At 46.7% G+C, this 27,272-nt stretch overlaps 1 protein-coding gene across 3 annotated transcripts; it reads left to right on the forward strand.

Moving 5' to 3' along the window:
• The first annotated feature begins 1,724 nt into the window (after positions 1 to 1,724).
• On the forward strand, positions 1,725 to 23,600 carry GCNT2 (glucosaminyl (N-acetyl) transferase 2 (I blood group)). Of its 3 annotated transcripts, XM_076330518.1 has the most exons (4): positions 1,725 to 2,646; positions 19,809 to 19,901; positions 21,081 to 21,116; positions 23,581 to 23,600. In XM_076330518.1, the coding sequence occupies exons 1-4, from the start codon at positions 1,725 to 1,727 to the stop codon at positions 23,592 to 23,594; spliced, it is 1,065 nt and encodes a 354-aa protein (XP_076186633.1). In that variant the 3' UTR covers positions 23,595 to 23,600. The 3 variants fall into 3 exon arrangements, with proteins under 3 accessions (XP_076186633.1, XP_076186632.1, XP_076186634.1); XM_076330517.1 differs by lacking the exon at positions 23,581 to 23,600 and having other exon boundaries at positions 21,081 to 21,341; XM_076330519.1 differs by lacking the exons at positions 1,725 to 2,646; positions 23,581 to 23,600 and adding an exon at positions 14,986 to 15,694 and having other exon boundaries at positions 21,081 to 21,341.
• Positions 23,601 to 27,272: the final 3,672 nt, after the last annotated feature.

Raw genomic sequence — 27,272 nt, forward strand, 5'->3', positions numbered from 1 at the left:
CTTTCTCTTTCCCCATGTTATGCAGTGTGTATATACCTTCCAGCTCAGGCAGGGCGTGTGAGTAAGGCACGTGTTAGAGAAGATTGCTTCCATGCAGGGCTGCTCCAAGAGGAGAGTTTTGGGGAGACCGTGCACATTGCACGGCATCCCAGAGCAGCACTAGACCAAGGCAGATTCATCTTAGTGCAAGAAGGTGTGAGGGAGGAGGAGATCCTTTACTTGCGCACAAAACAGTGGACTCGGGCTACCTGCATTTCCTAACCAGAAAAACCACATTGAGGAGAAATTGTTTGCTCACAACGGCCTTGCTGTGATTTTAACAATGGTGCCAATTCGAACTGACAGTTTTTGCATGCGAGGGTCATGAAAAGGAATGTCATAATACAGATGGTTTTGTCCTAACAATAGAATAGAAAACGCCAAGTGACTCCAAACAGACATGAAATGTATAATGTTTGTCACTGCTGACCGAGGCCAAACAGGAACTCAAAACCAATGTGCAAAGCCTGTGTGCACCTTGCTTTTTAATTAGCTGACAAATTAGCTGAAACCAATTACCTATATTGATTAAGGCCAGGAGCGGTTTACTGAGTACTAACTATATTCCTACGATAATACCCTCATTGTCTGGAAAGGTCTGTTCCCATACATCCACAGGGAAGCCATTTCAATTGCTAATCCTACTGGGGAGTGTGTTTCCACTACAGGAGCCACACCAAAAGCTCCCCGCATACTAAAATGAGAACTGCTACAATGCAGGTCCAGGAAACAATAAAAAGGAGCTTCACTGCAAGTCTCAGTCAGCAGCAGTTTTAGTTCTGCCAGCGCAGACCCCTCTTATGCAGCCTATGTCGAATAGCATGGTAAATTTGACCTCCTCTTATCTTTTGCCCAGCAACTCTGGTTTTGCACCCAAAATATGCTGAGGTCCAGTACAAACCACGACAGAAAAAGCCACGGGCATCATGAGGTCTCCCACCACCTTGCTGCTTTTTCACTGACATTTGCTATAACATGGTTCAGATTTACGTCTAGATTTGGCTTCTCCCTGCATCTGAAGTTCAGATGAATCTGTAAAATCTACAACTCGCCAATACCTGAGAAAGAGTTTTTCCATTGAGGTGGCTCATGTGATCTGTATACTCTATTTCTTTGTTTCCCTGCTCTTTTTTTTTTTTCTTTTTTTGTGATTTCTGCCTATAATCCAAACCTGTCATAATTCTGAAGCAGCAATGACTGGTATACTTGGGTGGTTAAATAAAAAGTTCCTGTAAGTAAAATAGAATTATATAAGAGGTAAATATGAGATTTTCCTATCACAGGGTGCATGCACAGGCAGTTTTACAGCTATATGATACATGCAGGGAGAGTGGGGAGGGAGCAGTGAAGAACATACCCATAAATTGAATTCAGGGACACTGTGGAATATGTAGTGCCGGCTATTCATTGCCAAGCCAGTAATTATGCAATGTGTCTGTTTAATCTTCAGGGTGCTGTGGTGCAGCTTCCATCTGCAAGTTGTTTGCTACTTATGCTGCTTCCACACCAATGATGACTATGAAACTATTAATACTGAGAGTAAGTACAGCAGCTGCATACTATGCATCAGATGGTTGCATGTGTTTTCCAGCAGGAAGCAAGCGCAGCCAGCAAAACAAGCTGTTTGTGGTGTCCGATCTGACCTCTTTGCACTATTTCAAGTGAGACACTTTTTCTGAGCAGCAATGAATACACTCAGATATTGCTTCTTCGCTGCCCTGATTCTCAGTGTTTCACTTCCATTTGTTTTCTATGCTGTTAATCTGCATGCACAAAAATCTCTTAGGAGGCTGAACTTCTCGGTGAGTTCAACTTTAGCAGAAGCCTGTAAAGCACTTACTGAAGATAAGGTGCCCTTTCTGAAGGAAAACACTTTAAAAACGTCATTCAGAGAATCCAGTTGCACGGAGTACATCACGCAGAACCACTACATCACCTGCGCCCTCTCGGCCGAGGAAGCCGCCTTCCCCATTGCCTACGTCATGACCCTGCACAAGGAGTTCGAGACCTTCGAGCGGCTCTTCAGGGCGGTGTACATGCCCCAAAACGTCTACTGCATCCACGTGGACGCCAAGGCGCCGGCCCCCTTCCGGCAGGCGGTGCGGCGCCTGGTGGGCTGCTTCCCCAATGCCTTCCTTGCCTCCCGGGCGGAGCGGGTGGTCTACGGCGGCGCCTCCCGCCTGCGGGCCGACCTCCACTGCATGAGGGACCTGCTGGCCTCGGCTGTGCCCTGGCACTACCTGCTCAACACCTGCGGCCAGGACTTCCCCTTGAAGACCAACCGGGAGATCGTCCGGCTGCTGAAGGGCCTCAGGGGGAAGAACGTCACCCCCGGGGTGCTGCCACCCCCCCACATCACTGCCCGCACCAAATATGTGCACAGGGAGCAATTATACTCTTTCTTTTCTTTCATGCTGTGGACGTTTGTGCGCAAGGCGCCCCCGCCCCACAACATCACCATCTACTTCGGCTCCGCGTACGTGGCCGTCACCCGGCCCTTTGTGGAGTTCGTGCTGCGGGACCAGCGTGCTATTGATCTGCTGGCCTGGTCCGAGGACACCTACAGCCCTGACGAGCACTTCTGGGTGACGCTCAACAGGATCCCGGGTGAGTACACCTTCACTTTTGTTTTCTGTAGATACGCACATGCACGCACAGCTGCGCACATGTACACACACACACACACAGACGTAAATCTGAGGCTGATTTTGACAAAGCCTAGATGAAATATTTAATCAGATCATAACTGATATAAAAGGCTGATCTATCAAATGAGCTTACTTGCCCTTTCTGACCGCTGAGGGAGAGATGACTGCGCCGTGCAGGATGTGCATTACCGTTCTGCATCGGAGCAGGAGGAAGCCCAGGGGACCTAAGTTCAAATTGAAATCCTTGGACATTTCAGCTGATTTAAGCCTTTTACATGTAAAAATTGAGATGAAGAAAAGAGAAGGTATAAAGATTAAAATATGAAAGGTATGCAAGCATTGTAGTGAAGGTGTTTTCTACAAGATGTTCATTTTGCTGGGGGGAATTCTTTTTTTCCACAAATAGAAGTCAATTCCTCCCTCTCTATCTATTACTCCAGAGTCAGAAAATTTGAGTTCAGGCTCGAATCTGCTTCTAGTCTTCACGTGGTTTTCTGTGGGTACACACACATGCACACACACCAGCTTTCCCATAACACCTGCAAAATAAACATGTACTCATAACCTCTGCCTAAACTCCATTGTACAAGGTCAAGGATTTGTTCAGAGAAGCAGAATCAGAGCCAGTATTTTCATCTTTACCTTATGTATTTACAATTAGTTTTACCTCGTTCATACGACTGGGAAAGGGTCAGGAGATGCACAGGACTTCTCCCCCATGCACGTTGCTTTTAGAAGCACCTGATAGGACTTTACTGCTCCCGACTCCCTAGAGCTTCACAGCAGCCCAAAGCAGGGATATGCAGAATGGAAGCAAGGATAAATTTCTTCTCCTGTCTTTTTTTTTTCTTTCCACCCTCTCCTTACTGTAACTTGTGGGAAACTAAAACAAGGAGCAGTAACAGAGAGGCAGAGCATGTCTACTTTAACCTAAGCAGCAGACTGTGGGTCCATTTTGCAAGGCCAGTCTGCTTTCAAATTATCACATAACTCTCTCTGAGAATAGTGCTTGCTCTTCCAATAACTCTATGTTACAACTGGCATGCACAAGATGCACAAACGATTACTGATCGAGATATTTATGGTATAATCATCAGCATATATTATTTGTAGCTAGCTAACTTTTCCAGGAAGCTGGTTGCTGTGATCTTATTGTAGTCCATTGCTTCAGAAGCAATAAACCTGGGACGAGATATGTTCTCCACGATCAGAAAGCTTTAGATGGTTGCCATTTGTTGTACTGCACTGTGTAGCTTATGTAAGCTGCGTATTTCATTGTTTATTTCCATGATCATCACTGTATGCTTTCCAGTGTTGCACATTGGCACAACATTTTTTTTGTGCTTGTTCTCTTTGCATCCGAAAGAGGAATCTGAAAAAGATGAAACATTTCCACAGCAGATATGTTTCCTTCCTCTGCTTTTATTCCCTGCCATCACTTTAGGGTGAACAAAAGTGGCCATGCAGCTCTGACAGATGTAGTCAGGACTCAGGGCTGCTGTTGTCCAGAACTTTGAATCCAAACATGTAAGCATAGTATGGAGTGTCTCATCTGAACATATCTGATTCAGATCCAGAGCTCTGAGCAACTCTGGGGTGAGAAGTCCCTCTCAGTGCATGGGGTGTTAGCCTGGGGCTTGGTTCCTGGTTCTAACAAAAACCTCTTGTCCAAGTTTGGCCAAGCCACTTCCTTTTAGCTTTTCATGCATACGAAGGGAGACAATAGTGTCAAGCAGTGGTCCAGCTGTTAGAACAAATAGTTGGAGGCCTCCAGGGAAGTGGAGAGATCATTTAAGGACCAGTTTGGATGTATCATAAAAGAACTAAACCAAACAGATATTTGTAGTTTCAGGCAGCCATGATAATCTCAGTTCAGATAAAAGATAAAAAAAGACTGTTTGGTCCCCAAATCTTAAAATAGCATGATTACACAGAGCCATGCAATGAAGACCAAGGGGGGTTTTTTAGCCCCCTAAAGGCTAGAGAATTTCAATTCCCGTTCAGTTGGTTTTCAAATAACAGTCTTAGCTTATCTTTGGTATTTATCTCAGGCCACTTATCTCCCACATGACTCCTGTGTGATAGAAAATTCTTGAAAGTCACTTTTCAGATAAGGAAGAGAAACATGGGGAAATTAAGGGAAAGTATTTGCAAAGTATGTAGGCTTGAAGTGACTGGCCCTAAATCACTTCCCCTGGTCGCACAAGAAGGGCACACCACCGCACTGCAGGTTAGCGGCCATGTCCCAGGCCAGCAGCATAACCACTGGGCCACCGTTCCCCTCTCTGCTCACGTAGAGCAGAAAGCAGGTTCTGTTCACTGTGGGGGAGGTGTGCATCCACAGTCCATGCTACGGAGTCCTTCAGGGCGGCCTTACTGAATCCTTTTCCAAGCCAAAATCCTGTCCCCACTTTCATGCAATAGGGTCACAGCATATGCATGACTTGGGATACAGGCAGCCTCAGGTGATAATCCCTCAGGGTACACATCGATATGTACATTGACATATGCATATGTTGGTCCACTAGTAACTTAGACATTGTTCAAGTGGGAAAATAAAGGTCAGGAGAAGTAATAGCAGCACTTCTCATTCAGAGACACCAACACGCTTTACAAGGGAGATCAGTGCTATTATTTCCCATTCACAGAAGCAGGCAGAAAGGGGCAAAATGGTATTCCCAGTGTCTTAAACCAGACCACGGGCAAAGCCAGCACTGGAGCACTGACACCTGACTCCCAGTCTAATGCACTGGATTAAACTGCTTTTTCAGAACTCGCTCACCTGCAGAATAACAGAGCGTGGTTGCACTGTCGTTTCTGCACCAGCCCTGTTTCTTTTCTAAGGGTGAGGGTGCACAACATGGCTGAGCGCTAAAAGCTCATTGTTGCCAAAATAGGAAATTTTCTCCTGCTCATCCCTTCCCACTCCCTTCTGCCCATCAGTCCTGTGCCAGGAGCTTTGCCAGTTCAACTCACTAGATCTGAAGAAAAACAATCTACTTTTTTTCTGAGTCTGTGAATTGAATTGACTTGGTGAAGAACCTGGCTAGCACTGAAGTCAGCACAAATTAAAGCTGGGGGTGAACATGCAGATGTGAGCAAAAAGGAGAGGAAAATGGGAAGGAGAAGAGGAACAGGAGCCAAACCTTCCCCTTTCAGTGACAGTGAGCCATGAGCCTGGCTCAAGACACCTTCTACAACGCCACCTGCACACAGGCATTTTTTTAACATCTGAAGGGTAGGGCAGAAATATCTAAAGGCATTACCCATATTTTATCAGTATCAACAGTTTCTGTATAATTTTCATCCCAATACGGACAAGAGATGTATTTGGGGAATCCAACACTACTAGTTGAACATATTTTTGTTATTGCATTTAAAACATATTTCTAGGAAATGAGGATACGGAGATACAAACTTTAACTTTAAAGTCCCATGGGTTATATTACTCTTACAAACGGTGCCTGTCTAAAACTCACATGCTCAGGTCTTTGTGCTAAAGCTTTTACCTATAGGAAGTTTTCTCACCTTAATCACAACGAAACAAGTCATAGCTTTGTCTGCTTTAATCTTCAAGATTATACCATGCACACCCTCCAACTGACAAGTAAGCTATAAGGAAATATTCAAGAATATATGCTCAAAGCCAAAATAAATATGTTAAAAGGGCTAGCCCATAGTCTGAAGAGCAAATGTCATCTATGTGCCACAGGTAGTTTACTGCAATATCCTGTAAAAATAGCATCTGTTTTCTACTTTCACCTTTCTGCTAGGTGCTGCTGGCACAGATGATTCTTCTGTCTTAAATGACCTGGGATAACACCAGTCTGGAAAACGTAAAAGAGTTTATTTGCAATCAGTCCTTGCCCTGGATCACTACATAGTCCTATAAATGGCTGTGCTGGCAGGACTGAAGGGGCTTGGTCATTATGGGAATGAACAGCCAGGGTGTTTCAGGGACAGGGAACAAATCTCCAGAGGCTAGCAGTACGTATTTAGGTAAGAGGCTCATTTCCCAGAGCACTTTAACCACCATCCTCGTTCCTTCTCTCAACACTGTGACTGAATGCACTTGTGCACCTGAAAAGCAAGTCTCTTTCCTACTTCCCTGCACCTGTTTTCCAAGTTTCTTGTTCAGGTTTCATTTTAGAGAATTTCTCCCAGATTCAGGCATGCCAAGAAGGTCCTATTTTATCCAGACCAGAGGGCTCATCACGCTGCTGTTGCTAGGTGAGGCCTTTCCCGCAGTCACTCTTGACAGCCTCTTGGCAAGTTGGCTTCTGTCCTCTCTGCCCTGTTACAAAGAGAGTATAACTGTTACTGCAGCCTGGGAAACCCACTCGAGGTGTTGTCTCTTTTACCCTTCTTATCCTTCCCTTGTCCAGCTACTCTGGGTGGCAGCTGTACTCAGGGTGACTTGCTTTACCAGGGTATGTGCAACAGCTTCTGCCTTGTGATGGGGACAGCAGTGTTTTAAGTCACCATCTTTAGCTTCAAAACTTAACCAACACACATGGAGATGCTGTACCACTGAAAACCAAATGAGGTCTTTAGCTATTTAGTCATCAATGGATGCTGGCAGAGCATCCTCTTCTCCACAGGTCCTCCGACCAGAGCCAGCCTTGATATGCCCTTTACTCTGTTCACTAGCAGACGTGAAGGACCTCTCTGTTCCCAGGGGCAGAAGTTCATAGAATCATAGAATCATTAAGGCTGGAAAAGACCTCTAAGATCATCAAGTCCAACCGTCGACCCAACACCACCACGCCCACTAAACCATGTCCCTAAGCGCCTCATCTACACTTCTTTTAAATACTTCCAGGGATGGGGACTCCACCACTTCCCTGGGCAGCCTCTTCCAATGTTTCACCACTCTTTCAGTAAAGACATTTTTCCTCACGTCCAATCTAAACCTCCCCTGGCACAACTTGAGGCCATTTCCTCTCGTCCTATCGCTAGTTACTTGGGAGAAGAGACCAACACCCACCTCGCTACAACCTCCTTTCAGGTAGTTGTAGAGGGCAATGAGGTCTCCCCTCAGCCTCCTTTTCTCCAGGCTAAACAACCCCTCAGTTCCCTCAGCCGGTCCTCATAAGACTTGTTCTCCAGACCCCTCACCAGCCTCGTTGCCCTTCTCTGGACACGCTCCAGCACCTCAATGTCCTTCTTGTAGTGAGGGGCCCAAAACTGAACACAGTATTCGAGGTGCGGCCTCACCAGTGCCGAGTACAGGGGCACGATCACTTCCCTACTCCTGCTGGCCACACTATTTCTGATACAGGCCAGGATGCCATTGGCCTTCTTGGCCGCCTGGGCACACTGCCGGCTCATGTTCAGCTGGCTGTCAACCAACATCCCCAGGTCCTTTTCCGTCAGGCAGCTTTCCAGCCACTCTTCCCCAAGCCTGTAGCGCTGCATGGGGTTGTTGTGGCCGAAATGCAGGACCCGGCACTTGGCCTTGTTGAACCTCATCCAGTTGGCCTCGGCCCATCGATCCAGCCTGTCCAGGTCCCTCTGCAGAGCCTTCCTACCCTCGAGCAGATCAACACTCCTGCCCAACTTGGTGTCGTCTGCAAACTTACTGAGGGTGCACTCGATCCCCTCATCCAGATCATTGATAAAGATATTGAACAAGACCAGCCCCAGTACTGAGCCCTGGGGAACACCGCTCATGACTGGCCGCCAACTGGATGTAACTCCATTCACCACAACTCTCTGGGCCCGGCCGTCCAGCCAGTTTTTGACCCAGCGCAGAGTACACATGTCTAAGCCGTGAGCCGCCAGCTTCTCTAGGAGAATGCTGTGGGAGACGGTGTCAAAGGCCTTACTGAAGTCCACGCAGACCACATCCACAGCCTTTCCCTCATCCACTAGGCGGGTCACCTGGTCATAGAAGGAGATCAGGTTGGTCAAGCAGGACCTGCCTCTCATGAACCCGTGCTGGCTGGGCCTGATGCCCTGGTTGTCCCGCACAGGCCTTATGAGTGCCCTCAAGACGAACCGCTCCATAATTTTCCCTGGCACCAAGGTCAGGCTGACAGGCCTATAGTTCCCCAGTTGCTACATCTGGGGCCATGGCTACAGCTGGATTTAGAAGTGAACTGCAGTCAAGACTCAAGAAATTGGGTGAAGAAGCAGAGAAGTTTGGGAACCACTCTTCTGGGAGCATACTGGAAAGGCCCAGTGGAGTGTGGCATTGCAATATCCAAGCTGGCCAAACACTACAAGCAGCCTAGGCATAGCAAGAAACCCAGCTATCACCAGAAATTGGGTTTTGCACTCTGCACTCTGATGCTTTTGGGGAAGGATTATTCCTAGCAGGATGCTGTGCCCCCAGAGTTCACTGTGTGGCTCCACAGAAATTGCATCAGTGCAACTGAGGGGCCTGTGTAGAGCCGTGAACAAGAGGAGCAAGAACTTCAGGAATATGCTTCATATGGCATTGCCACTGAGGGCAATGGTTGTGGAATCGCTGCCATGCAACTAGCCAGTGTGCCTCCAAAAGGCACTCTGTTGCTGCACAGACAGAGCACAGCGCTCTGGACACCAGCTTTGCACAGCACGTTTGCTTTGCTGATTGTGGTTACACAATTAATGTTTTAGGCGGGAGCAGAAGTCTGCTTCTGAAGTGCTTTCCCTCCAACTGTTCCCTCCTACTGCTAGTTTTATTATTAAGATAATGATCTTAGTGCATGAGGGCTGGATTCCTTCTCCGGTGGGACCAAACCAAAAGATGTGCATTAGCAGCACATCTAGTGCACTGCAGCAGCTAAGGGGGACACAGGGATTTGAACCAGGGAATAGCCTGCACCACTGCCAAGCACAGTGCTGGTCCTAAAGTGCACACTGGCAAGTATGTGCCAGTGGAAGACTCCAAAACATCAAGGGCTCATGTTGTGCAAGTAGCTAGGTGATGCCTGGTCTTCCATAGTTGCTGTCTTCCACCAGCACACCAGCCTGGTTGGTCCTTCCTTATCTCTACAACATTTCTCCTGCCTCAGTATTTTCCTTGCTCTCCATCTTTTGCCATTTCTCCCATGCTGAACTTCTTTTTTCAGCTCTCATTTGTTTTTCACTGTTCCCTTTTCCTGTTGCTTTCCTTACTTTATGGTAAGTGCAGGAGATTGCAGGTTCTGGCACTCATCCAGAATCCTTGTTCCTGGATATCACAAAAAAACCCTACAAGAGAACACTCATATCCAGGCACACTGCTTTTTCTACCTCACCCCAACCCCAGTACCCATGTCTCCAACTCAGATGCACGTATGGCAGGGGAGGGTTGGGGACACACTAGGCTACTGGGGGATCACTTGTCCAGGGCATCAGTCTCAGTTTTGCAGAGATGCAATGACTATTGCCAGTCCCATGATAAGAGATGTTAAACCCTTAGCAATTCCCTCACACTATGAAAGTTTGTGTGTAGCAACTGGTTATTACAGAAATCACCCACTCATTCCCTGCCCTGTTATGTTCTGGCAACTGAACAAGGCTGCAGGCACATCCTGCCATGCTAGACCAGCCCTTCTAAGCTTCCATGAAAAGACCCTAACATGGAGTTCCTTTCTCTCCCCAAAAATGCTGATGATGTAGCAATAGTGCCATGTTCAGCAATTCTTTGGTTCCTGTCACTGCAGAGAGCAACAGCAACTAGTTTAGGTTTGTTTGTCCTCACATGGAGTGCAAGGTGGTTAGCAGCTGTGCCAGCTGTTAGCCACAGTAATGCATCTCTCTTCCCCGCTCTCATTCTGGCCAACACAAAATTCACCCAGCCACCCACGGACAGTACGGTCCTGCCTCTGGGATGTGCCTTGGTCATGCACATCCCTCCACAGAGATCATGAGTCACGCTTGGCAGTCACTTGGTGTAAGGGAAGCTGGGGGTTTGCAGGGAAAGGGCCAAGGCAGAACCACTTTTATTCCTGGTTTCTGCAAGACGCCTGCAGAACAGGGACCAGCTGTGTGTCGTGTGTCTCAGAGAGGGGGGAGGAAAAAAGGAGCATCATGTCACTTTTGCTCTTGTGCCAGCCTGAAAGGGACATTGGGTATGCAGCATGCCATCACTGCCTGCTGCAAAACTAGACAAACTTTTGCATCAGTGTGAACACGAGGTAGTTGATTAACAGAAGGGGTGGCCCACAGCGTCCTGTGCAAGCCCACAAACCCAGACCACTCTCTGATCTGAATGGGCAGATCACAGAAGCACAGGGCCTCCAGCAGCTTCCTGTTGAGCACAGGCACCTGGGGACATCAGCAACCTCAACCTCTTTGAGTGAGGTTCTTTCTCCTGTGGCTGCTAATCTGACATGGAAATTGGGAACCCATCCATGGAAGATGATTTCGCATTCTAGCCTGTGTCTGCTTTTCCAAGGATTCACCCAGCTGTACGCCTACCAAAATTTTAAGTGTTTTTGACACAGTTGTGTATTGTGTCTGTCTAAATGCAAAGACTCAGAGTCTCCTCAGCTCTGTCTGAGAAGGACGAAGGTGTGTCCAGAGAAGGGCAATGAAGCTGGTGAAGGGTCTGGAGAACAAGTCTTATGACGAGTGGCTGAGGGGGCTGGGGTTGTTTAGCCTGGAGAAAAGGAGGCTGAGGGGAGACCTCATCGCTCTCTACAACTACCTGAAAGGAGGTTGTAGCGAGGTGGGTGTCGGTCTCTTCTCCCAAGTAACAAGTGACAGGACGAGAGGAAACGGCCTCAAGTTGTGCCAGGGGAGGTTTAGATTGGACATGAGGAAAAATTTCTTCACTGAAAGAGTTGTCAAGCACTGGAAGAGGCTGCCCAGGGAAGTGGTTGAGTCACCATCCCTGGAGGTATTTAAAAGACATGTAGATGTGGCGCTTAAGGCCATGGTTTAGTGGTGGACTTGGCAGTGTTAGGTTAACGGCTGGACTCGATGATCTTAAAGGTCCTTTCCATCCTAAATGATTCTATGATTCTATGATTCTAAGGTTGCTAACATATTCATTCATTTTGCAAATGATTGGGAAGTAATGCAAATGATGGACAGTTTTGTTTGCAAGTTGAATGCTAAACCACCCCCAAACTTTGAAAGTATACCTGCGCCATCCTGATGGCAACTCCTCGACTGGGAGCTCAATGGTAGACAGAAAAATAAGGAAGACAGTTGGCATACAGTATGTCTCAAGTAATGGCAGGCATGTGGTGGGTAATGCTGTGAGTCAAGCTAGTATGCTCTCAAGACAGATGGGAGTTGTCCTTGTTAAAATTTCACTGCAGTTTACCTGGAGCAGTAGCTTCACATCCAAACAAAGGCTGGTGGCTCTCAAGGAACATCTCATTCACATGCCTTGGATGTGGGTGCAAGATACAAGAGTAATAGCAGTAAATTCTGAGTAGTATTGCTAGCACATTAATCAATCACATTAGCCAATTCCTTATTTTTAAGTTTTTATATGACCATTTGCTTGTACAAACAGATCTGTTTTTTTCCAGACAATGTAGCTTGCAGTGAGCTTCTCACTACAGCAACTTAATCCTTCACAACTACTTTGGTTCCTCTCCACCCCACTGTCATTTGCAGACAGGCTCTTGGAACAACCTTCTCTGCAATGCAGACATCATACTAACTTGCGCCACTGTGGTTCTGTTCTGCCTGTTAAAATTTTTCTTTTTCCTTAGCTCAGTGCCCACCCTTCAAAAGACAGACAGAGAGGCAGAAGTTTTTTAATATGACTCCAGACAATGATGCTAGTTGAATAAGTCATGTTTTTTCTAAGTCATACTTAGAAAAAAAGTATTTTGTACCTATGTCTGCAGCATTACTCATATAACTAATCCTTGTTCTCTTGTTCATGTTCTCTATTATTTTAATGAGACTTCCTGATTGAGCAAGAACTTCTCATAGGAATAAGGTATAAAACAAATAGGGATTTTCCTGTGACTGATATTGAGTCTCATGCCTGCAAAACTGTTGTAATCTCATCATTCAAACCTTCCTCTTTTGAAAAACCTGCTTAAGGGAAGGTGTTTCAACACAGTCACAGCAATCACAAATACACCTTCTTCATGGCAGAATTTCCTGAAAAATTACTCTTCTCCTTTATCCACCATTCAGATATCATAGTTCATCTGGGAAGATATAACTTAAAATAGGGTTTGGTCTCTGTGCAATCCACAGACATTGGAATTTAAGTACTACTTTCAATAGGAGCAATACCTTGCCTCACAACCAATTGTTTGCTTCTCACTAAAACACTACTTAGTGATGACGGGATAAGGAAGGGTATGTCTTCAAGAAGACTTTTTGAAAACCCACAGCTAACAAATGGGCTTGTGTTCCTTCGCTTGATTCTCCTTTATCTTCACAACTATCAGACATTGGTGTAATAGGCTTCAAACAGCACAATTCCTTGAAGAACAGAATCAGATGAGAGTAATTTAAGGAAGAATTTTTTCTTTCTAAATTCTGACATCAGGTAATGTCTGTCACAACTCATGCATGTAACCAACTAAACTTCAGTCCAACTGCAGTAACAGAGACTTTTCTTGACGTTCCCAGATGCTGAGCTGCCAACAGCCCTTGTTTTAGTTAGGGGAGAACTCCAGTCAGGCCACCTAAACCTGTTCCCTCCTTTCACTTATGAGAAAACTCATCTGACCACACCTAAAGCTGCATTATATGTGTTGAGAGACAAACCCTGCTGCCAGCACCCTGTCTGGGCAGCCGGGGTGGAAGCTAGAAGAACCATGCCTGAACTGGTGCCGGGGTGGGCACTGGCGGTTCCTGCAAGAGCATCTCTCCCGTTGGCTGGCCTTGGCATCCAACGTGTCCCCGCAGGTCCAGCTCACTCCCGCTCCAGGAATCAGGTGCTTCTTGAACAGCCCTGTAGAGTTCAGCTCCTCTGATGCAGGACTGCAACCCTGCCAAAGACACTAGAGTTAGTTTATAGGTCAATAACAGCTCAGAAAAACCTCCTTCAAAACATATCATCAAATGAAGCTACTAGAACTCAGACCCTTTCCTTATTATCTGTCAGATGATTCAACACAGGAGGTGCAGTTTAGCTCTCTTATGACTGTCAACAGCCTGACGGCTCAAGAAGATGGTATGCATTGTCTTAATTCAGACCGCTGTCTTGAAAGAAGTAGTTTTAAATAAGCTGCTTTTTTTCCTGAGTTTTATTTCCTTCTCTCCAGGTTCTGAGGTCTGCTTTGAAGCTGGACAATCTTGAGTTTATTTTAGTTAACACCTCACCCCTCCACACACACATTTTTGCATTCACATAGCCCACTGAAATGAAAATTTATGGTGGCAAAATACAAAATTGAGCCTTTGTACATTTTTAAGGAGGGGTGGTGGGTTTTTTCTCCATTTTTTCAATCTCATCTTGAAAGAAAATCTCTTCTTCTGAGGACTCCCCCATATCTTTACCAGCCACCTCCCTCCCATGGACAGGTGGGAGAACTTGTCTTGCAGGACAAACAAGAAAACAGACAAACCAGGACTTCAGAGCAAATTGTTCTTGCATGCTGTCTTACCAGCCCAGTCAGACAAATTCTTGTTGCTGTGCAGGGTTAAGAAGTGACTGTTTCCATCCTACCCACATTTGCTCATCGGCTTCTCTCCATCCTCCCAACACTGACAGCTTAACTCCTTGGCTTCTCCCTATTGCAGTTCTGTAAGATGACAAAAGTTGAAAAAACACCCAAAACAAACCTAATTTACTGCTGGAGAACCTGGAAGGGACTAAAATAGATCAGATGAACCTGGGAGTGAAGCCCTCTGTCCACGGGTGGGACTTCTCATGCAGCTAGGAGGGTTGCAAGTGCGGTGGCCACCACCAGAAGGCAGGGCCGGCCTGTGGGGCACGCGTCCCCTTGCCCCCAGCACTGCCAGTACCAGCCTGGGGGCTCTGTCTGGAAATGCGCCATGAAGGCGGCAGGCGCAGGGAGCACCTTGGGGCCCTGAGCCAGCTGTGGGCGGTGGTGAGACTGCCCTTCCTAAGTGTGGGAGGCGGCTTGCGGCAGTGCATTTCATGGGTCAGCCTCGCATTTGTGTCCTCTTGGTGTGGGACTGCCTGGGAGGTGCCTGCCAGCCCAGGGGTGGGCCGAGGCTAGCAGTGTGGGCCATGCGGAGGCGGCGGGCGGTAGGGCTGCTGGTGGCCGCCACGGTGCTGCTGGCCACTGCCATGTTGTTGCAGCACAGCAGGTGGCAAGTGGTGGGCAACAGGGCCTCCCCGGAGGCCACGGCACTGGAGCGGGCGTGCAGCACACTGCTGGCCGGGCAGGCCCCCCGCCTGAGGGGCAGGCAGCTGCAGCCAGTGCTGGGGACAGTCCCCTGCAGCGTGTACATGTCCCACAGCCACTACATCACCCGCACCCTCTCAGCCGAGGAGGCCACCTTCCCCATTGCCTACGTCATGACCCTGCACAAGGAGTTCGAGACCTTCGAGCGGCTCTTCAGGGCGGTGTACATGCCCCAAAACATCTACTGCATCCACGTGGACGCCAAGGCGCCGGCCCCCTTCCGGCAGGCGGTGCGGCGCCTGGTGGGCTGCTTCCCCAATGCCTTCCTCGCCTCCCGGGCGGAGCGGGTGGTCTACGGCGGCGCCTCCCGCCTGCGGGCCGACCTCCACTGCATGAGGGACCTGCTGGCCTCGGCCGTGCCCTGGCACTACCTGCTCAACACCTGCGGCCAGGACTTCCCCTTGAAGACCAACCGGGAGATCGTCCGGCTGCTGAAGGGCCTCAGGGGGAAGAACGTCACCCCCGGGGTGCTGCCACCCCCCCACATCACCGCCCGCACCAAATATGTGCACAGGGAGGGGGCGGGGCACAACACCTCAGGGCTGGTCACCCCCCGGCTGCGCAAGGCGCCCCCGCCCCACAACATCACCATCTACTTCGGCTCCGCGTACGTGGCCGTCACCCGGCCCTTTGTGGAGTTCGTGCTGCGGGACCAGCGTGCCATTGATCTGCTGGCCTGGTCCGAGGACACCTACAGCCCTGACGAGCACTTCTGGGTGACGCTCAACAGGATCCCAGGTAGGACATCAGGTCCAGGGAAGGCATGGGGGTCCCCACCCTGGCACCTGCTGCCACTTGGCCGTTGCATGGTGCCAGCTCTTTGTGGTGGCCACCACAGCTCACATCTCCATGGAGGTGTTTCCAGCTGTGGCTCTTGGTGGTGCCCACCAGTGGGTTGTCGCCACTCCCATTGTTTCACATGGAGAAACACCCAGGCAGGTGACAGCCCGTGTTGGTGGCACTAGTGGCAAGCGAGGAAGTCATACTGAGCATCCTTGAGTTTGATGTCCTGGAGATTTATCCACTTGGCTGAGCTGTCTTCTGGTGGGAACAGCACCCATGACTGGGTAAGGGAGGTCCCCAGGGGTGGTGGGCTTTGCAGTGTGATGGGTTCAGGGACGCCACATGCCTTCCTGCTTAGCAGCAGCTGCCCTGCCCCATGAAGACCCAGGGGGACGCAGCTTGGCATCCCCTTGGCTTCCACCCTCTTCAGCCATACTGTCTCACTAGTCCCACGTGTACTTCCTTGTACCATCTTGCTTCTCCAAAAGCCACCAAAGGGGTTTGTGAATTTCCAGGTCCCTCTCACACACTGGTGGGCTGCACGCCTTCACTTGTGGCAGAGAGGGTATGCACGTGGCCCACCCCAAGCCCTGCGTGTTTCCCAAACATAAATACATGACCCCAAAGTCCAGCAAAAGTTATGGTTGATTTCAACCAGGTCTTGCAGAATAATATTCCCGAGGGTGATATGTACACCATTTCAGGCAGATTTCTGAAGTACAAACTCCTGTGCACCACCTTATAAAATGCAGGAGAAAAGCTCAGATCAGTTGGTGGCACAGAAGTGTAAAGAAGTTTTCCCCTTCTCTAGAGAGATGCTGACGAGGAAGCACAGGCTGCTTCAGGGCACTGGTGAAGCCTAGCCCCTTGGCAGCTAGGTTTTAACCTATGTGTTGGTTTGATCCTGGAATCACAGGTACGGGACTTGGAAGGTCAAGGCAAACCAGGCAGCCTTTTATGCTGCAAGATTTCCAGCCCAATGTCAGTTTATGTGCACATTACAAAAATGCCAAAGCAGTGGCTCATTTTGTGTAAGCTGCGGATGTTTGTCTTCATAATACATGGTAGCGATGCAAGAAGTAAAGGGAGTGGGCTGCCTCTTGGAGCCAATGCATGCAGACCAACTCTCACTGGAATTGCAACGGCAAAAAACCAGGAAGGACTTAGCAGAGAAGGAGGTTGTATTGCCTTTGTCCTGTGGATGAGGTCCAGACTCTGAAGCAGTGTTTTTCCTGCCTCCAAACCTCTGCCACCAAGGGAAGACATGAAATTAAAGGCATCAGAGAGGCTGGCCTGTCTTTCCAGTCACTTGTGACTGTCTTCATACCCGAGCGGTGCAGTTCTGGTGGTGGCTGTTTCTAAGACCTGGTGGTGGCAAACTTGTTTCCAGGGCAGTGCTCAGTACTGTCTGCAAGGCGGCTCTTCCCCCTCTCCTTGTTTTCAGGGACAAAACTCTGCTAACCTCAATGGAGTGGGAGACGAGAGCTGGACAAAAGTAGAGTGAGCAACTCAGGCCGAAGTTTATATTAACTTTCATCATCAGCACCACTTTTCAGGCAAACCGTATTTGTAAGAACAGGATCCCAGAACAGCTTCCGAATATGAAATCAGTTGCTCAAACAAATATTTAAAGGAAAATGTGGTAAATCATTTTTTTTTCCAGCGCTGAGCTACATTTTCCCCCAGTCTTTAATTAACTTACAAAAATGCCTAGTTTACTCAATTTGGGAGATGGTGAATAATGTGAAGTCAGTACTTTTGTATTCCTGGAAGACAGTTCTTTCCAGTGTTTTTGTGGATGTCCTGGGGTCGTTCCTGATTTGTCCGTCATCTTTCCGCTTTCCCACCATGTCAGCATTTTCCAAGTCTTTCCGCACACCACATTTAGTGCCATCTGTTGTGAACAGATTTTTAATTTGGGATGATAATGCATGTCCCGGGCCATTTAAAGTGTTTATCCCTTGCCATCACTGCTTCTTTTTGTCTTTTATAAAGTCTTATCTTTAGGTTAATGCTTTCTGCGAAAGAGTAAGATTTTCTGAATTTTCCCCAGGACAAAACCACACTTTTTGGCATGTTATTTTATTTGATAATGGTCCAATATACAAAAGGGGAGAAATAAGGTTGTGAAGTTCTGGTTATAGCTGCCACATATCTCTGTTTATGGCAAAGTGCTATGGTGGTTCTGCTGTTGGATCATACAGCCTTTTTGCATCTGATATAAAAGTCATGACTCGGTATTTGCAAACAACCATCCTTACTCACCAGGAACAAGCTATCCTTAAAAACACAGAGCAAAGAAAGCAAACAGAAAAAAACCTGATGTTTAACCTAATCCCATCCAATTTCTCAAAAACCCCAACCCCAAAACGAAACCCCCCTGACATTATACAGTGTGTTTAGGTTCTGGTGTGTCTTTCACAAGCAAAGTTGGGTTATGGTAACTGTAGAGGTACTGTACTTGTTGCCATCCAGGGAAGAAACAGAAAAAAACAAAATTGTAACAAAATTTTACTTTACTTTCACCTTTAATTTTTAGAAAACGCCCAGGTTGGCAGCACAGAGTGGCGGTACCCCAGCTTACCCCAGCACCCCCTCGACTCCAGCCTCCCGCTGGGTCGGGGTGCGCAGGAAGCGGCCGGGTTGGTACAAATCCTCTCCTCCCCGGTCACTGCCACCAGTTAGTGCTGGCGCTTCTGCTGCATTTTTTAAAAAGCTTGAGTCCCAGGTACTCCTCAGCGGTAACGCTGCAGTAATTCTTTGCATTTGAGGAAGTCAGTCTTTCCCTTTGCTTTCAGCTTCATTAGGAGAAAGCAGAAGTAACGTTTGCATTTTTGTACCTGCTGGCATGCACGTTGGCTCCCCACACGCTGCCTGTTCTGCCTTTTGATAGCTCGGGTACAGCATTGGTCGTTGCTTGCCGGGCAGGAAAGAATAAAAGATGGTTAGTTTTCTCCAAGCAGGCAAATAAGTTATATACAAGTGTTTGTGCTACAGTGAGAAACTGGGGCTTGTCCAGCTTTTCTTAGCGAAGTGGTTTGTACATCGGGTGGCAGTTACACAGTCCATATAATTGTTTAGTTCAACAGCTGATTGAGCCAACAAGAACGATCAAATTTGCTGAAAGGGATGAGTTCATAGAAAGCTTTTATTATTTTATATCTTTCCTTTTTTTCCCCCTGTATTCTGAAGACAGTTTTAGGAAGTACTTCAATAAACTTCTTTCGCTGAATTGAATATGATACTACAGCACAGATCAGGCATGGAGGTTTCCCTAGCTGTACCTACCTCATCAGGTCTTGCTTTCAAAGGCAAAGACTTCAACCCATGGCGATGGTCTGTTGTAGTTACTGCCTTGTGCTGAAGATACCGAAATTCCCTTGACTCATAGCAGTTGCCTACACATTGCATACATGTTACCTATTTACTCTTCAGCAAATACCAAACACTGCGTGTTCAGCATTTCCCCCTTAATTACTTAAAATGGATGTTTGCCAGGTTATAGGAGGACTTGATCATTTACTGATGAGGAGAGGTCCTCTTACCAATATATCACCCAGATAGGTCCTGTGATCTGCCTAGACTTACATATATTATTATATAACAGAGTTTCAACAACTCCATCCAGTTATATTATGCTTGAATTTGTTCTGATAGCCTCCTTTCTTAAAAAAAGAAAAAAAGAGAAGTATTTACCACTAAATTCATGCGAAGGTACTAGGTGTTGGTGGCCCAGATTTCAAATAGCCCTTGGAGGGCAGTGCTGGTTGGGAAGGTGACATGAGTGATCGTACATGCATGCAGTATCATACCGAGGCTGTTGCAAAAGAGGGATTTTATTTCTCAAGTGAAATGTTTAGGTCTCTTGGGCTGACATCTTGTTTATGTCATGAAAGCTGCCTTCAGTGACGAAACCTGACAACAAGGTTAGCAGGAAGGCATCTGTTGATACATCTTCCTAAGTATTTCATCCCAGTTCTGTGGAGAAAGGTCTCAGAGAGTGGACATAAACCTGAACACATAGCTGTTAAAAGAACTAATTATTTGATCTTCTGTTATCTAATTGCAGGCGTCCCAGGCTCCATGCCCAATGCATCATGGGAAGGTGACCTGAAAGCAGTGAAGTGGATTGACATGGAAGAGAGCCATGGAGGTTGTCATGGTAATGTGTACATTTTTCTCCATTTCTTCTTCCTGTTCATATAGTGAAAAACACTCGGCTGTTGTTCCTGTACTCCTACAGCCTCTAATAACGTGAGACAGTCTTTAGACAGCACTTCATCGGAGAGAAGACATTAAAAAGGAGTCATCTTCTTCATGGTCCATATGGGAGTGATAGTAGACACATAAACAGTGAGAAAGCTGGAACAGTTGCTTCTTCATCAGGAATTTTATAGAACGTATCAGCCTTGGAAAGGGGGATATTTGGCAGCGCTTAGGGCTCACATGAGTTAGCTGAGTATTTTCTTGAAAGCCTTGGGGGAATTTTCTCACAGGTGGGTGGGAATAGCCCCCGTGTATGTCCCACGCTGGGACGCAGATGCACTAGAGCCAGCAGCAGTGTGCAGGGCAGGTGTCCTGTGTGAACTCGGACAAATCCCAGCTCTCAGCTGGGCACCGATGCCTGCCAGAGCCACAGCTGATGAGGAACCTAAGGAGCTGCGGGCTGACGATGATGGCTGAGCTTTGAGTTTTCCTATGTCACGTTACTTCATGACATAACATTAGCAGTAGATAATCTTCTGTATAGCATGCTTAATTTTTCAGTCACTGGTTTGTACACTGCGTACCGCTACTACTTCTGACATATCCAAGTGGGACGAGAAAAGGAATGCCAAAATGCTAATGATACAAATTTTATTTCAAGAATTCTTAATCTATAACATAGTTGTTTGTGTTGAGGAGAAAAATTTTGAGAACTTCAGTCAGCTTCAATTACAGCAGTTTCACATGGGCATAACTACATTGAAATCAGTGAAACAACACCAGTATCACCCAGAATTAGTTAGTGGAAAATCTAGTATGAGTAAAAGTATCGGTTTCTCTTCACTGGCAGAAGGAAATTCCCCTTTGCTGTGTTTCAGCCTTGTCTGAGAAAGAGTCTCAAATAGTAACACTTCTTTTCTGAGCTATCTCCATATTTTGTTCATTATTTATTCTGAAGTAACTTTCTTCATTTCATCCCATTATTCATACTTATTCCCATTGCATGTCCACTAGGCCTTTTAGCATGTTTGTTGTGTAGGAGAATATTTACAGTGGCTTTGCAGATAAAACTTTTCAAAAAGAATGATTTAGATCCTTGATTCTGACATTGCTTTTTTTCTTTTTCTTTTGGCAGGCCATTATGTCAGAGGCATTTGTGTATATGGAACAGGTGACCTCAAGTGGCTTTTTAACTCCACCTGTATGTTTGCAAATAAGTTTGAGCTTAAAACATACCCTCTGACTGTGGAGTGCCTGGAGCTGAGACATCGGCAGAGAACCTTGTCCCAGAGTGAGGTTCAGGTGGAACCCAACTGGTATTTTTAGCTAGGAAAACCCCAGGCTACAACATCAATAAAAGCGGTTAAGAGAATAGCAGCAGCAATTTAATTTCTGCTGTGCCAGAAGCATATACTCATGAGATGGGTTTCTTTAGGAAGTTCTGTAGATGCAGCTCGGGTCAGCTTGTCTCACGCTGCCTGCAAATCTCACCTTCCACTTAACACCCAGAGGCCAAAGTGCGAGAGATCCTAAAAGAGACACCAGGGCAAAGCTCCTCTTGCGGCTGGAGGAGATTTGCACTTTTGCCATTTTTAATGGGCTCTTTTCCAGCCCCAACTTTTGTCTTGCTACACTGTCATGGCTATCTTTCTCTATAAAAATATAAACAGAGTCATGCATCCCTGGCACTTCTCATGTCTAAAAGACAAGTGTGCACATTTGGTAAGCAAAAAAGTAACGATTCACAGTCAGCAAGGTCTTAAAAGCAGGAACACAACTGCTGGCTATACATACAGATACCGTTTTGTCAAAGATACCGATATTTACTGCAGAGAACTGATGGAAATGGAATAAAGATGCTGCACTTCCCAGATCTTACCTGTTCTTTAAATATCTGTCGGGACAAGGTTTGTAAGAGAAAACAGCATCTTTTACTAGATCAGTGGGTGTGGTTAGAAAAATCAGGTAGGCTTTCAGGCACAGGAGCCCTCCTCCATGTCTGAAAAACAGGGGCTTGCATATTTGTCTTACTTGGCCAACTAACAGAACTGGAAAAAATAAGAAAAACTCTCTACACACAGATTTTGGCCCACCAGCGTCCTTAGATCATCATGTGTAAGGACACAGAGAGAGAGGTGGAAAGCGGGGAAGGAAGTAGCAAGATAAATATTTTCAGGACTGAAAGAGCAGTAACTGAGCTTTGGCAATAACTCAGTAATCCTGTGTCATATTTTGATACGGCATAAGCCTTCTTCCCAAGTTTACTTCCTTTCATCTTCATATAATGGTTAATGCACACACCTAACCTTGGGGTTCACTTCATCACAGCCCTATTTTTATTCCCCAATAACAGCCGCTAGAGGGAGGCCATCAAATATCTGAGCAGATTTTCCCTTCCAAGTCTACATAACCCTTTAAAGCATGCAAAATCTCAACAGACTAGGCATGCCGCAGAGAAAAAAATCAGTGCTCGGGAATATTTTAGTATGGCCAACAGAAGGTAAAAGTTACGGGTATTGGTCATTGTGTCCTGAAAAACAAAGCGAGGAAGCAAAACTATGAATGCTTCTCCCTGTAGCTATGACAGTTGTATTTACGTGGCATTTTAGCAGCACTGTTGAGTGACCTAGTCAGCAGCACGGAGGCAGTATAAATTGGGATGCCTGAATCTACAGAGAGTGTGTGCTGCTCTCCCGTCTCTCTTCTGAACAAGGGATGATGGCTCAAAGAGTATCTCTTGAATAACAGCAATTTACCACCAACTTTATTAAACCATTGCTAATTTCAGGGTCTTTTAACAAACTGGATTGCAAACTGCAGCAGTTCAGAAACAACAACACATCATCTTTAGATGTCCTGAAGCATGGCTGGTAACCCCCAGGGAAGGTTCTGAACAGGCAGGGTCTGCCTCAGTCAGCTTATTCTGCATTTATAGCTGCCAACACCTAATAACGCAGATCCCTGCAGCAAGGCACTGAGAATTTACCTCCAGAGCAGAACTTTGGTGGAAACCCTGTTCAGTTTTTTGGGGAGGGGAGAAGAAGAGGGCTTTGCTAACTTGCTGCCATGGTGGCAGCTGAAGAGAGATTTCAGAGAAAGTCATTCTTTTAAAGAGGGAGTTTTAGGGTGTCCAACTTGAGAGGTCTGGAACCAGCTGCCCCTTTGTTTTATCAAGCTGAATACTCCCCAGATTCAAACATCCCAAATAAAATAAAGGCATTCTCACCATTTTATGTGAATATTTAAAGTAGCACAGAGTACAAACAAGATTACTTTTCATTGTTCAGGCTGCAGGCAAATGGCAAAATATCACCCAACAGCGAAGCAGTAAGCTTGGCAGTTTGAAACTACATCTATAAAAGGGTATTGTACTCTGAGCCTGAACAAATATAGGTATTTTAAGACTGGGTTATACTACCTGTTTAAGTAAGAACCCAGAAAAAACATTACAGCTGGTTAGTCTATTCGGAGACCTAGCTTTCTGTCCAGCCATGATTTAGAGGGTTGTTTTTTTTTCATGAATGCTACTCCATGTTACGTTTTTCTGGAAGCCAACTAATTTGTTCTCATTGTGTGCCTGACTTTGGGGTGCAACACCTGCCTCATCAGCCTCTTCTTTTTTTTTTTGAAGAAAGAACAGTACAGTTAATTACCGTTTGTGAAGTGATGTGGAAAGAAAAGAGGAAACAGAACAACTTCTGGCAGCCAAGCTCAAGAAATGCTTCTGAACCAATGTGACTTAACAGTTATCAACATTATTTTGGAATAGCAGTAAAAGATAGGGAGAGATGAAAAACTGGAGGAGGTGGCTGGTAGGAAGGATGTTAAGGAGGGTTAGACTCCTGTGCACAACAGTAACAACAGAGATTGAGTTCAGCAACTGCAGTGCACCTCCGTAGAGGGAGCTTGCTCTCTGAGTAACCCACGTCTGTACCTCCTTGTTTTCTACAATTACGGCAAGGGGGGAAAAAAAAAGTAAACTCTTTCTCAGTGCAACTTGTAGCTGCCTTTCCAAATCAGTATGAACACCAGAGCAAAGTTTTCTGTTCTGTTCAGTTGCTCACTCAGAAGCTGACCGGGACGAGTCACGTAAAGAACTTGCTCTCTCTAACGGGATTTCCAAGCAGATCAGACTTTCCACTGAAGTCAGTTTGACTTGCTTAGACAACCCACTGGATGCCTTTCTGCTTATTGAGCTCCTAAAGACTTTTATACACCTCGCTCAAGGAGCCAAAATATCTCTGTAAGATTTAGGGCATGTGCAACTGCAGACTTTTGACTCTGAGGGCAGTGAAATGAGCACGGGAACAGGCTACGCAGGGAGGCCGTGCAGCCTCCATCCTTGGAGGGGCTCAGGACCCCACTGGACAAAGCTCTGAAGTCATGACAAGTGCATCTGCACAGGTTGTCATCACTTTGGGATTAGAATTCATGCCTATGGATGAAAATCATCGGTCCCCCTTCCTCAACCTTTGTGTATTCCTAACATTAAGGACATTTTTATATACTGTATGACGCTATATGTGCAGCTCCATGACCCTGCAAACTTCTGTGCCTGTTCTAGATACTGCAACGTTTTTCCTTAATTCCCTAGCACCTCAGATGTTCAAAATACTAAAAATGAGTGAGAGAAGGAGAATGCATTCTTTTGTCACTCCGTATGTGAGGTAGGGAGGAGAGGACATTTGGAGGAGCACTTCTGCACCTTCTGTCAGTGGTAGGGAAGAGATGTCACCATTGCTTCACCCCTTGCTTGCTGTTGTCTTAGCCTAGGACAAATCTTGGACTCATCACCGGGGTTTATTTAACTGGTCTATTGACGCAAAGAGGTACTCATGCAAGACAAGGAGTAGTCTGCTATGTGGCTGTACAGCATAGTAGTTGGGCTTGCAATGGGACGTATGAGCTGACAGGCCTGGTGCTTGCTAAGTCTCAAATTAAGTGGAACTTTCTCCTACAGGGTTTTTAAAGTATCTGTTGGGTGTGAGAGTTGAGAGTTTCTTCCCAAGCTATCATCTTCCTAAGACACACTAGTTCTTCAGGTCCAGTAGGCACCGTCAGGTGCTCATTTTCCACCCCACAGTGCAGCACCGTGAAGTTAATACGTGAGCTGAGACACTAGTTAGCTCCCAGGGCCTGATCCAAGTTAGCAGAAAGGGCCGCAGATCAGGCTGAGCTGGTGCAGTCAGTGCTCGGTGTGGGGTGATGAGCAGAGCTGCTGTAGACGGAGACCCTGTGGCCATGCACTCCCCCGAGCCAGCCAACATCAGCAGGAGCTGCAGTTTTAGGCTTACACAATGTGCGTGGCCGCAGGTCTTCCGTTCCCTGCTGTGAATAACTTGCAGGTTTCATGCTATTTCCCTTTCAGCTGAACCCACCCAAATAATTCCAAAAATCCCCCACCCCTAGGAAGATGTATGTTCTGTGTGTGCCTGCAACATCAGCGGTGTGCCCAGCAGCCAAAAATGTCCAGCAGCACGTGCCAGGCTGCAGGAATTGTGAAAGAGTCCCCGGGAGCACTGTTGTGAGAGCAGGTCCAAGAAAAGCAAGATACAGCGCTGTGCCTCATCGTGTTCACTGCAGGGCTTGAGCCTGGTATTGCAAACTGGGCATCCGTGCAAATGCTGCTCTAGGGCTCTGGTCGAGAGGCCTGAATGAAATTCCCTGGCAACAGGTCCACAAGCAGGGTTTTTTTAAGAGAGGGGAGGGCAAGTCTCAGGCCTAGCTTGTGGCTCGATGTCTGGCAGCAGTGCTGCAAAAGCCAGCCTAAACCAGCAGGCTCCCAGCCCTCCCACTCCTGCTAGATTTGTCCATGTCCTAGCTGTATCAATTCCTCTACCGGCCAAGCAGTACTTGTGCCAGCCCAAAGAAAGGAGGGCAGAGATGATCCCAGGACTAGGAGCCAGGCAGCTGCTCAAGTTGAGTCTAGTGACAAAAAAGAAAAAAAGAAAAAAAAAAAAGAAAAAGAAAAAAAGAGAGGCTTACCAAGGTATCCTTTTAACTTCACTTAAGGAATGAAAGTAATGTGGATGTATTCATGTCTTCAGTTTTACCACCACTATTAGGCATCACCTTAGAGGTCATATAGTAGCCAACTAATATGGGTCCAATATTGGACCTCCCCCCCCAAATGAATAACAGAAATGGTATAAAAGAAAAGGAGAAGTGACACTGACATTGCAGAACAGAGCAAAAGCCAAGCACACTTGAATGGGCTTGTGGTCTGGTTTGGTTTGCTCTCTTGCCATATCCCACTCCTCTGCTAAAGTACACTGCCTTGTCCCGCAAACCTGGTCTCACTTAATTTGTGGGCACCACCGCTACCACAAACCCACCATTTTGGCACGCACAACTGCAAGACTGAAGCTTTGATGCACATGAATAAATCATCTTACAGCCACAGGAGGCATAAAACTAAAGTAGCTGGTAGGATTGTCTTCTCATGGGCTTCTGAGTCAGTCGCTGGCTTCTAATTCAGTTAAAGCATCAAAGGCTCTGGTGGACCTGACTTCTGTGAGCTGTGAAGTCAGCAGTGACATCAGCAACACCAAACAATGAATTAAGTAGAAGCTGCAGGTGCTGCAAACATCACAGAGGGTGGTGCCAACATCTGCCTGTTAGCACACACTGATTCAGAGGTCAAGATGCTGTGTTACGCAGTGACATGCAGGAATACAATAACGTCCTCAGCTTCCATCAGGAACCATCCTGTTAACATACAAATATCTAATGAACATAACATCTTGACATAAGGCTTAAAAACAGTTTTACTGACATTGCTCCACACCAGAGAGGCGCTTTTGCTGACCCTCTGCAAATAAATCCATTCTTAATGGATTTGAATGAAGGTGGATTTTCAATGCTCCAGATTCACAGTGCCACCCTATAGCTACGGTTTTGCTTGGCATCTGCTTCCTCTCCCCACACCAGAGAAGCCAGGGATGATTCAGACCTCTGCTAACAGAGGACCATCCAAGAAAAGGTCTTTGCCTAGCACATCCTCCTGGCTCACGGCTGGTCACTGCCAGCAGAAGTTTTAAGGTGGCACCATGGTGGTCTGCTACGTGAGCATCAAGGCTCTCTTGTAGGAATGATAAACAACTGGCTGGTGTGTGAATGTCATTTTTGGGAGGGGCACATGAAGAGGCTGGAAATAGGCACTAGAAATAGGCCTAGAAATAGGCACTCAAGGCAAAACAATGGCATCAAGTAGGTAACAGGTAAACCTTACTATCTGATCTGGTTAGGTATACCAAACCAAAAGCAAAGGTCCTGCTTTAAACAAAGGAGCCAGCCTGGTTTTGATCAGTAAGTCATTGCAGACAGT

The sequence above is a fragment of the Aptenodytes patagonicus genome, chromosome 2 (assembly GCF_965638725.1).
Source record: "Aptenodytes patagonicus chromosome 2, bAptPat1.pri.cur, whole genome shotgun sequence".
Classification (NCBI taxonomy): domain Eukaryota; kingdom Metazoa; phylum Chordata; class Aves; order Sphenisciformes; family Spheniscidae; genus Aptenodytes; species Aptenodytes patagonicus.

Coding starts and splice junctions, on each gene's coding strand:
- GCNT2 (XM_076330517.1), top strand. CDS start 1,725: ATGAATACACTCAGATATTGCTTCTTCGCTGCCCTGATTCTCAGTGTT. Junction 2,647..19,808: donor GACGCTCAACAGGATCCCGG/GTGAGTACACCT, acceptor ATCTAATTGCAG/GCGTCCCAGGCTCCATGCCC. Junction 19,902..21,080: donor GAGCCATGGAGGTTGTCATG/GTAATGTGTACA, acceptor TTCTTTTGGCAG/GCCATTATGTCAGAGGCATT.